Genomic DNA, 10923 nt, shown 5'->3' with positions numbered 1-10923 from the left:
CAAAGTCTGAGAGATGGAGGCCTGGATACAGAGTAAATATCCCTGCTGTCCTTCTCTAGCTGAGCTCAAAACCTAACTGTCTCAGTTCAAACTTCCCTGGGCCTGCAGCCAATTAAAAGAGCTGGTATCTGATTCGCTAGATGCCTAATTAATACAAGATTGTGATTTGCCATGGCTGACAGTGGTGGGACTGTCATCAACAGTCGTATTTCAGGCCTGTCAAGACAGTCCTAAGCGCTTTCAGGCCTGTCAAGACAGTCCCAAAACAGTGCAGAGCCCGATTTGTACTTGCCAGACGTATTGCAGGCCTGTCAGTGGAGGTCTTCTGCTGATTTGCGTCTGAAATGCCTCTGTCAGGGCCTGTCCAGCCACTGACAGTGGCATTCCAGGACTGATGGTTTGCTACGGGGGCCCGGGGTCTAGCATTTCAGACATATTCCTGTGAACTAGCATTTCTGTCAACACATTCCTGTATTTCTGTACATTTCCTAATAGAATTCTTGCAGACTGCACACAGTACTACTAGTATACTGCTAGGTTCACCCCTAATGTGTACTACCCAGTTTTCAAACCCTTTCTTGTTATCTTATAACAATGACAATTACAAAATTCAATCCCCTCTTATCAATCCCTTAACAGGCACAAACATATAAACACATTAACAAATAAACAAAATTTATCCACCCTCTTGATATCATCAAACCCATACTGCCTTTCCTTCAAAACATATATTAGGACAGTAAGGTATACCATTACATGGTTCAATCATAGTAAATACAAGCTATACATAGAACATACTCATACAGAATATTAAATATACTGTCTTCTAGTACACTAGTAAGCTCATTTTAACATTTTGAGAGGAATATTCTTAGTACAGCACAGAGACGGTAGAGCAACAATCAAGTCATGTACAGACAGCAAAATTATTGGCATATAAACTACAATACCAATTGTCTGTTGTGCTAGAAGTAAGTTAGCAAAATACTGTAATAGATATGAATTATGTACAAACTGTAAGCAATATCTTGGCATCGATCTAATAAGGAGCTAATATATTCATGTATATAGTGACACAATGCCTGCTCTTTTCCTTTAACCTGATCATCAGAAATTTCTAATAGTTGTTTTACAGTGTACATGATTGTATGTTTGTGGTTTTTACTTAAAACCAGTGAGAAATTCCATTCTGTTCTTCAGTATGTGACTTATATCATAAAATAGCGCTACATGTACATGTACAAGACTGAAAGCAATAGCTATTTGCAAACTGAAAACAACTGTAAACACTCCATTTTCTCCCTAACACAAGATTTAATCACTGTAAACTAAAATGCATTATTTTATACTATAGTATACTCTTTACAACAAGTGAATGATAGCTGAGTATTAGTATTGTAAAGAAAATTTAAAAGTTTTCTCTTTGTCACAATATAGTTGAAAATATATCCTCCAGCCACCACCCAGCACCCCATCTATAATCAAATCAACATGGTCTAACCAATAGGAATGGATTATGGTATTTTGAGGCCTGTGATTGGTCCACACATTATGTAAAGCTTTACTTTATGAATCTGACACATATCAGCTGAATGATTTAAACTTGTCATTCCCTTGGAATGGCATGAAGATCAAAGTCTTCAGCAACGTTTGTGATCCCAGGTTTGCCTATGGTGGATGGTAGATCGGCGCCCTCTGGCAGTTTGAAAGCGAAGCGCTGCATGAGTGAGGTGAAGAACAGGAACAGCTCCATCCTGGCCAGCTGTTCTCCCAGACATGCACGACGGCCTGAAATCAGATAAAGACATCAGAATGGAGAAATTAAAGGCTTTAGGGACTGTATACCTCAAACATTTTCAGGTACAGGTATATGTACAATGCACGTGGACTGTGTTCTAGCCAGCCTGAATTTTTTTTCGTCCTCTGGATTTTGTATGGAAATCCTGTCGGAGGCGCAACAATGCTAGGGTGTCCAGGGGCATGCTCCCTGGGAAAATGTTGAAATGTACACCCTCGTTCTGAAATGTTTTTTCCTTTATTTTGAGGGGCAGATTTTACTGGTAGACTTGGCTTGGTTGAATCAATATCTTAGCATGCCGACTTTTGTCCAGCACAGATGACAGAATGAGCAAAATTTGTGTCCATGATCCCCAGTAGCAAAATTCCATTAAAGGAGGGAAGGACAGATGCTGGCTAGAACCGCTGACCTCACACTAGAGTCAGGGCTGCTAACCACTGGACTACACTCGCTACACAGTAGTACTGTGACAAAGTGGATTCGACAGTTAAACTTAAAGAAAATGACCGTTGAATCCTACAGTACTCATTTTGTGACTTACCCAGAGAGAATGGAATGAAGTTGTCGCCCTTTTTGAATTGGCCGCTGTCGTCCAGAAACCTCTCCGGTTTGAAGACGTCAGGTTCAGGATAGACCGCGGGATTGTGTAGAACTGCCCAGATGTTGGGGAACACGACGGTGTCTTTCGGGATGTCGTAACCAAACAGCGTGGTGTCGTTGGACGTGCTGTGCATGGCTCCGACTGCAGCGATGGGGTTGATGCGCATGACCTCTGCGATGACGGCCTCTGTACAAGAATGGTTTATTCCGTTCAGTAAATAGTGCAAATACAGAAATGTTTGCGATGGTTTTAGGTGTTTTTTTGCGGTGGCCTGTCCACTTTGAACTCAAAACCACCGCAAACATTTTTCCTTTACGTATATACAGTATGTGGCGATACCGCAAACACTCCTTTTTCTCGCCACTGCAAAATCAAATTTTAGGCATTTAAAACTTAAAGGCATTTACAGTACCTTGCAGCAACAGGCTGAATTGTGTCTAACTTGCATCACTGTCCAGTGCTTACATGAAAAAGCTTGACTTATAATGCACACATTAAAATCTAATATGTTGAATAAAACTGTCAAGTAAAGATTAGTAAAGCATCAAATACTAGCTGTATACATAGGAGACAAGGAGAATTGCATATCACTTAAAATATCAGTCCAGTACAAACACAAGTAAAGCTTGAAAAATGATGCACACATTAAAATCTAATACGTCACTGTGTGAATGATTAAAATCAAAAGCTAAGGCACCAGATGCTAATGGACGAGTAGATGAGCAGTTCAGTTCAGTTCATCCTCTTCGAGGTGACACCTGTGTCTCCACTCATTTCTGTCCAGCATTACTGATCGGAGTACGTTGGCCTCCAGACCTGTTTCCTCAAGCATCAGCTTCCTGAGTGTGGCCGAAGGGCGGCCACGCCTGCGCGGCTCGGCTAGATGAGCATTAGAATTATTTACCGTAAAATATTACTTGTACTTACCAGTGTAGGGTAGCTGGCTGCGGTGAGTGAGGGAGGGGGTGACGTTCTGTCCAATGGTGTTGTCGATCTCTTGGTGCACCTTATCTTGTATATCTGGGTGTCGCAACATGTAAAGTAGTGCCCATGTCAGTGTGCTTGAAGTGGTCTCAGTTCCCGCGAGAAACAAGTCTCCGATCAGATACTCCAGTTGACGGTCAGAGAAATCGTTTCCGTCCTGCCCTTCCTTGTTCCTTATCTCCAACAGATAGGTGTCAATGAAGTCGCGTATGTCGTTGGGGTCAAAGGTCTCCTTGTGCGCTGCGATGTCTTCCCGCATTGTCGCCACGCAGTTCTCGACGTTCTCCGTCACCTTGGTGACCGCGCTCTTGATGGCGGGAATGTGCCGCGCCCAAGGGAAGAAGTTCGCCACGGCTGACAACTGCTGCTCGGCGCCAAGATTCTGATCGAAAGCCTTTGTGATTTTCTCGAACTTTTCGTCGTTGTACTCAAAGCGTTTGCCCAGCACGATAGAGCAGATGACATTACCAACTGCGTTCTGTAGCATGAGCCTGATGTTGAAAGGGTTCTCTCCCTTCTTGAGGATTTCCTCCTGTAATATAGGGGATTATAATTTTCAACTTTTTGCCGGTGTGTAGCTCCAGCTTAGAGGCGAGAGAAGCCGTTCGTTCAACCAAGGAGGTTTGATTTGCATGGATGCATGGATGCATGCATGGATCGATCAATTTGTCCAAACTCTTCTTATAGCCCTTCTATACGCACGATTACGTAATAAGCTAGCGTGGCCGAGCGGTCTACGCGCTGGGTGGATATAGCGATTTGTCTTTGCAGCCGTGGATCGTGGGTTTGAACCCCACTTGTAACAATTTGTTTTCTTTGTTAGACAAATCTCATGTAATGTTTTAGAAGACAGACCAATTCAGAAATTCAATGTTTAAAAACCCTTTTTCATTCGATTTTGTTTAACATCCAGGCTTTTTCCAAAATACGCACCGGTCAGCTTTTTTCAGAAGCTTTCTTGTTCGAGTACACTTTCTGAAATATGGAGATGGTCTAATTTTCTTAACACATAAATTAGAAAAGTCGGGCAATCATTGAACGGTAACCCCCCTATACATACCCCCTGAAGTTTGGAGATGTTGTGAGTTTGGAATAGTCCATTTTTGTAAAGTGGTAGTTTTAGAACTGTCCATCTTTGTACTACGTACTAAATTGTAGTGGGAATTTTTTAAGGGTTTAATTTGATTTAATAAGATAATCCTAGGGATATCTTCTGACCTGAAATATTTTTCTGAGGGATGTTGTTGAGTACCTGAACTTTAGGTGCTAGCATGGATGTACATTTAGTTTAGTATGACTAGTATATTGTCATACAAAAGTACAAACTGCAGGTGATATGTACAGGGCTTTTAGCATTTAGAAATGGGCCAAATTTTAACATTTTCACATTGTACTGTCTCAGTATTTGTATACAATTCTAGGGACATATTTTAGCATCGTCATCATTATCATTGGTCAACGTGCTTGCACAAGATACCGCCCCTTGCAGGGTGACATATTGTAACAAAAACTTGCAGAGACCCTACCTGTAGCCCTTGGGATTCCTCCAGGATTTTTCCCTCGAGGCTGCGTTTACCAAATCCAAAGTCACGGAGACCCATGATGGTATACTTCCGCTGCTGCTTCCAGAATGGGCCGTAGGGAAGCATGATTATTCCTGTACAATGGTAATACATGTACTAGTAGTCATAACTGAGATACTAGCGGTGGGTACTGGTACAGAAAATTAAGAGGATCAAGTCCCGGTCCACACCTGAACCTGGACTTAATTGTTTGTGAAAACTTGTGAATGTCTACAAAGGAATCTACAAATGTAAGCTATTTGGCGGAGTAGCCAACTCCCACTGGCATTTTTCAAATCCTGTCTTCATTTAAGCTGTACGTTTGACTGAAGAAACTTGGAAGAAATTACTATACTTAGGAAAAACACTACGTTGCTCTTCTTATTTTCTTGTTAAAGCACAAAATTTTGCAAACCATGCCGATATAATTTGCTCTTTTTCTACTATGTTCAAAATCTGGTCTGCTGATTTTTTAAGGTCTGAATTTTTTTCTAACGGTCCAACAAGAAAAACCGAAACCCTTTAGACACTAATGGGGCTAATATTCAAGGGCTTGGTAACAATAAAGTGACAAATACATGTACAATACATGTACACATACTAGTACATAGTAAGTGTATGATACAGATTACATACCGTAGTCCATAAAGCCCATCTTTTGAAAGGTGTACCAGTGCGGTCTACAGGAAAAGTCCTCTCCTTTCTTCACCAGAGCCTCGTGGATAGCAGAGTAGCTGGACAGCACGACGATTCGCTGGCTGCCCAGTTGCAGGTACAGCACAGGGCCGTACGTCTCCGCTAGCTGTGTCCACATCAGGTGCGGAACCTGGTGGCAAGGCGGTCTTGTGGTTAAGAAAATGAAAGTGATTGAATGCTGATCCTGTTTTAGCTATCCTTTTACTGGCAGTGACAGTGAGGACAGATGCTATATGTACAGTATTTACAGGTTCATTATACAATGTACGGAGGAAATTCACTGTATATTCTCGAATAAAGTACGCACTTTTTTAACTTTTCAAAATTGAAAAGGTGCTACAAGTTGTTGCCAAAGTTGGGGTGCGTACTTTATTTGAGGTTACTGCACAGATAAATGGTAAGAAAAGCCTAAAATAAAGCAAGGTGGAGCTACACTTCTAGTAATGTTTCAAAACATACACATTGTTGTTGTCTTGAAGTTGTCTAAACATGAAACAAAGAAATTGTCTTAACATGATATACATATTAACAGTTGCATTTGCATACAATCCTTTTGAGTTAGTGACTTTGACTTGTACAACTGGTTTTGCCTGATTTCTTCTACCAGTTCTCAGTGATTTTTGTAATTTGCATCAGGCAATTCACAAGTTTATAGAGATAATGACAGTGTAAACCCAGGTTATTTTATGCAAAATGACCTGGGGAAAACATCATAAATTCGAATTTATTTAGTTAAAGGTCTGTTCAAAACTGGTGGAGAAGGGGTGCGTACTTTATTTGAGTTTTTCCATTTTACCTTTCAGTCCCAAAGATCTGTCTAAGACTTGTCCAAAATCAGGGGTGCGTACTTTAATTGGGGTGCGTACTTTATTCGAGAATATACGGTATATAGCTCTTTTCCACAAGCATACTCAGGGCTCGAAATACTACCTGCATGTTAGTGCAGGTGAAATTGGAGCTGTGCACTAGTCCATGTGCTTGGTTTTATAGGTAAATGTCATTGATGTTAAGGTGCATGTGGATTGTTATTAGCTGCATTGACTGTTACCACCTATAAAGTATAGAAGAAAAAAATAGCAATGGTTCCTGAACAATTCTAGTAGGACCCATTACTTCATAAATTCAGAGTGGTGCAGGTAGAATTTGTCTGGTGCAGGTAATTTTCTGTGTTACCTGCACCAGTGCAGGTAATTCATGCAGAAAAAAGTATTCGAGCCCTGATACTGAACAGTGGACCACGGCTTAACGTCCTGTTCTATTAGAACTACAACCCTTTCCAGGAGTGTGCATGTTGGGTGAGGACACAGCCAGAATTAAAAATTTATAATATATAAAATCTGTAAATAAAGAACATTCCAAGATAATAATCTCTCTCTCTCTCTCTCTCTCTCCAAGGTAATACTAGTAATACAGCCTGGATTACTACCCCATCACAAATGTGTATCAGTCTAACTCTGCACAAAAATGTACCATTGTGGTTGTCTGCATTTTGTCTTCCACAGTCTCAGGAAATTTAGACTCATAGTTTAACTTAGTCGAACCCAACAAGTTAGCTTTTAGACTAGAGTTGACATACTCTATACAGTATACTGTCCTGCACTATTTGTTTGTTGACCCTTTTATATATGCATTGTACCTGCAATTAGCCCTCAGGCAAGAATTTGCAATAAACTTATTAAAGTCTCAGTTTAACCCACCTTAGTGAACATCTGCAGCACATTCCCCAGCCCAGGCCATGCCCAGGGCCCTGGTGGGAGGTTGGGGGGTGCCCGGGTCCTCAGGTACCAGTAGGCCAACAGGAACACCACCCCCAGGATAACACACGTCTGGAGATTCAGGTAGCTAAACAAGGCTGACACTACCATCTTTGTAGGTGTAAGTCTAATTTACTCTTAGCAAACTGTTGATTCATCTGTTGAACTGAAAGAACCTATAGACAGATGTCCCAGTTGTAAAACTTTGATGAAGTCAGTTCCTATCTGTGCTGCTGCTGGTGTTCAGTTGTCTGGTGACCCCAAGCTGGTGATCACGTGATGACCTGAGGTCATCGACCTACATTTAGGGACATGGAAGGAACCATTGCTGTTCTTGAGGGACAAGAAAGGAAGGTCCCTGAAGTAAGTAGTTGTATGTGGCATTCAAGCTGCCATGAGATACTGGAGTAATCAAATGCTGGCTCATGAATGTATTGCTTTAGTTTGGGTGAAGGGGGCAGTATACTAGTACTAGTATGTTGAATATTGCTTTTAAATGTGTTTGATGGATTTAACTCTTCATCATAGCCTGAAATTTCTATTCCTGTGATCATGAGATAATAATACTTTTTTTTTTTTTTCATTTCATTTCATTACAGTAGAAGCCAGTTAATTGCACAACGAATTTCTGCACACTTCTGTTAACATGGCACGGAATTCCGAAATCCCATGATAGTGCGGTAGTCTCTACCAGACTCCGGATCGCTGGAAAATCGTTACAAGAAATGGAACAAATAGAGAGGAATATAACCGGCCAGGCAAAAATCTCACAAGATTTTATTTTTTATTTTAAAAATTTTTAAAATTTAATATTTTTATATTTTTTGGCGCTGTCTGATTTGTTGCAGGTTTTACATTTTGGTTATGGTTGGTGCTGATAGCTGTGTGGACTGTATGCAGTTTGGGCTATTGTGCCCCTCCCTGGCCGGTTATATTCCTCTGGCCGCCTTACTCCTCTATCTGTTCCATTTCTACGATTTTTCCAGCGATCCGGAGTCTGGTAGAGACTAATAGTGTGGTGCAGTTGGATAACTTTGTTGTGTTGCACCAACCTTATAATTAAATATATGCGCCATTTTAAAAAAACTACAGCAACTAAAGATCTGTTTCACTCACCTGTATTTCCTGTAAACTACTGGAACACATCATCCATAGCCATATAATCATGAAACACTTAGAAGGCCACAATATACTATGGAGGGCCTCAAAAGCCATGGCCACCCAACCGCGGTCCAGGGATGACCAAAAATGCCCAGTCTGAATAGGGTTAACAGGGCTCGAAATACTGTGGGCACCCAAAATTGGAACTGTGCACCCAATTGTTTTCTGTGGGTGCACAGGGTGCACCCAAATATTTTCTTACGTTTATGTATGTAAACATATCAAGTATACTAGTATACAATGCTCTGGACATCTAAGTGTTAGAAAGATAATAAAAATGTCTGTCATGGTACTTGTTTAAGAATTTGCACCTAATGCCAAAAATGAATTTCGAGCGCTGGTTAACATACGACAGATGGTTATGGTAGTATCTTACCTCACCTACTTAAGTCTGAGTTACCCATTTTTACACCTGGGTTAAGTGAGGAAGGTCATTCAACGTGCATTTCCCAAGATCACAACGTCAGGAGCATGGCGGGTATTGAACTCTGGACCTCTAGGTTCCGAGCTCAACAGTCTACCAGTTACTCAACACAAGACGTCATGTTTTTGTTGCCTGCACTCTTGAGATTTGACTCATTATTTATTTGTCTTTAGCTAAGGCAACAATGTAAAAGAAAACACCACCAGTCTCATCAATGATTTTGCAAGGCTTTAATTAGATCTGCACGTTATTTACTTTCACCATCCTCAGCGCAACAAAAAGGAAGGGATCGACTGTTTAGAATAAAAGAAACATTCTCGAATGTAAGATCATCTGTGACAGTAATGAACATTATGATACAATTTTAAACTTTATAACAATAACGCGATCCCTTGAGAAAGTAAGAGGGGTGAAAGAAGCAATCTAAATCAGAGCCCATCAACCTTCCTTTTACCGGGACGGGGTCCGATACCAACTTCCAAGCAACTTTCACCCTTGGCTGACGTCACACTTCCGGTCTGGATGTGTGACATAGGGTTTGGGTCATTACAAGTCTTGGAAAGGATCAGAGGACTGAATAAAAGCTTGTTGGTAAGCGCTTTTTTTTTGACAGTGTGCGGTTATAAAGTTTAAAATTGTATCATAAAAGAAACATTCATTTTTTTCACACATTGTACTGTCATTATGATCAGCTCGTAGGTTTTCACAAAAGATTGTTACAGAGCTCAAGCACGGTGTCTGAGCATATGTGAGGAAATATTGATGAAACTACCGTTATAATTCAAAGTATTTCTTATGTTCCTGAATTTAAGTCAAAGCAATGTCTTGCTGACGGATCATACTGGATTTAATACAGACAATGACATTAATGAGGCTGCTTTTATAGCAGCATTACATTTTATAGCTTACGTATGAAGTTGAAATTTGAATCATTTTATCAAATCAGATATGCCATTCTTCCTACTTGTTGCATTGATCATCAGTGATAACGTGCGTAAATGAAAAATGAACGTAATCCATTCCGCGTCTGTGCCGCCAGTAGTCACAAATGTTATATATAATGGTTAACATAAAGGATGCAAAAGACATATGTAGTAATCTGAAGTAATGTGCATCACCATAGATAGAATATATGTTAAAGATGTAGAGAAATAAGTCAAATACAAGCTGTGTTTTATATCATGAGATAAACTGAATATGTTAACAGGTCACTGCCTATACTCTCCTCCTACAATCACATACAGCTACTTAAGTAGCAGATCATACAATCAGTTGGTTAACCCTTAACAAACTATCAGGCCTGGAATGGCACTGTCAGTGACTGTCAGACAGCACTGTTTTGCCTCTGATCAGGGCCTGTCAGTGCACTGTATCAGCCACTAATTATTCACAAAATATGCAAATTTTCAGTCGTAGAAACAGTCGTTAAATCATGACTGACAGTCATAAATTCCCAGTGGCTGACAGTCGTAGAACAGTCGTAAAACAGTCGTTGAATCATGACTGACAGTCGTGGATTCTCAGAGGCTGACAGTCGTAAAACAGACGCTGACAGTCGTAGATCTGCTCTTACATAACAAAACACTTCTGCTCATGTACTAGATTTTGGAGGTAAAATTTATACAAAAACTGAACAATAGAAAGATTTTGGCTAACTAGGTTCTATCTAAACAGAGTACAGAAATTTATGCAACTGCAAAATGCTTCAAAAAGTAACAGAAGCAGAAACATTATAGACAAGAATGGGGCATCGTCAATACCTCCTCTGTCTTTGATTTGACAATTTTAAAATGCTTATATAATATGTCAATTTCTGAAACCACAACCAAATAAGTCTCTTAAAGAACAAGATAACAACTGACTGTACACAAATGTACATGATTGTGGTTTAATTTCTGTACCTATTCGTTTAAGGCACCCAGTCTATAGCACAGTCTGCCATG

At 40.3% G+C, this 10923-nt stretch overlaps 1 protein-coding gene across 1 annotated transcript; it reads right to left on the bottom strand.

Annotated features, from left to right (window-relative positions):
* Positions 1 to 417: 417 nt before the first annotated feature.
* On the bottom strand, positions 418 to 7673 carry LOC118405585 (cytochrome P450 2J1-like). Its single transcript, XM_035805135.1, has 6 exons — positions 7339 to 7673; positions 5582 to 5771; positions 4910 to 5040; positions 3327 to 3915; positions 2340 to 2585; positions 418 to 1788 (listed from the first exon to the last, which is right to left on the bottom strand). The coding sequence occupies exons 1-6, from the start codon at positions 7504 to 7506 to the stop codon at positions 1607 to 1609; spliced, it is 1506 nt and encodes a 501-aa protein (XP_035661028.1). The 5' UTR covers positions 7507 to 7673; the 3' UTR covers positions 418 to 1606.
* Between the last annotated feature and the right edge of the window lie 3250 nt (positions 7674 to 10923).

This window comes from Branchiostoma floridae, chromosome 18 (assembly GCF_000003815.2).
Source record: "Branchiostoma floridae strain S238N-H82 chromosome 18, Bfl_VNyyK, whole genome shotgun sequence".
Classification (NCBI taxonomy): domain Eukaryota; kingdom Metazoa; phylum Chordata; class Leptocardii; order Amphioxiformes; family Branchiostomatidae; genus Branchiostoma; species Branchiostoma floridae.
Note: the sequence above shows the minus strand (reverse complement) of the source record. Positions and strands in the feature narration are given on the sequence as shown.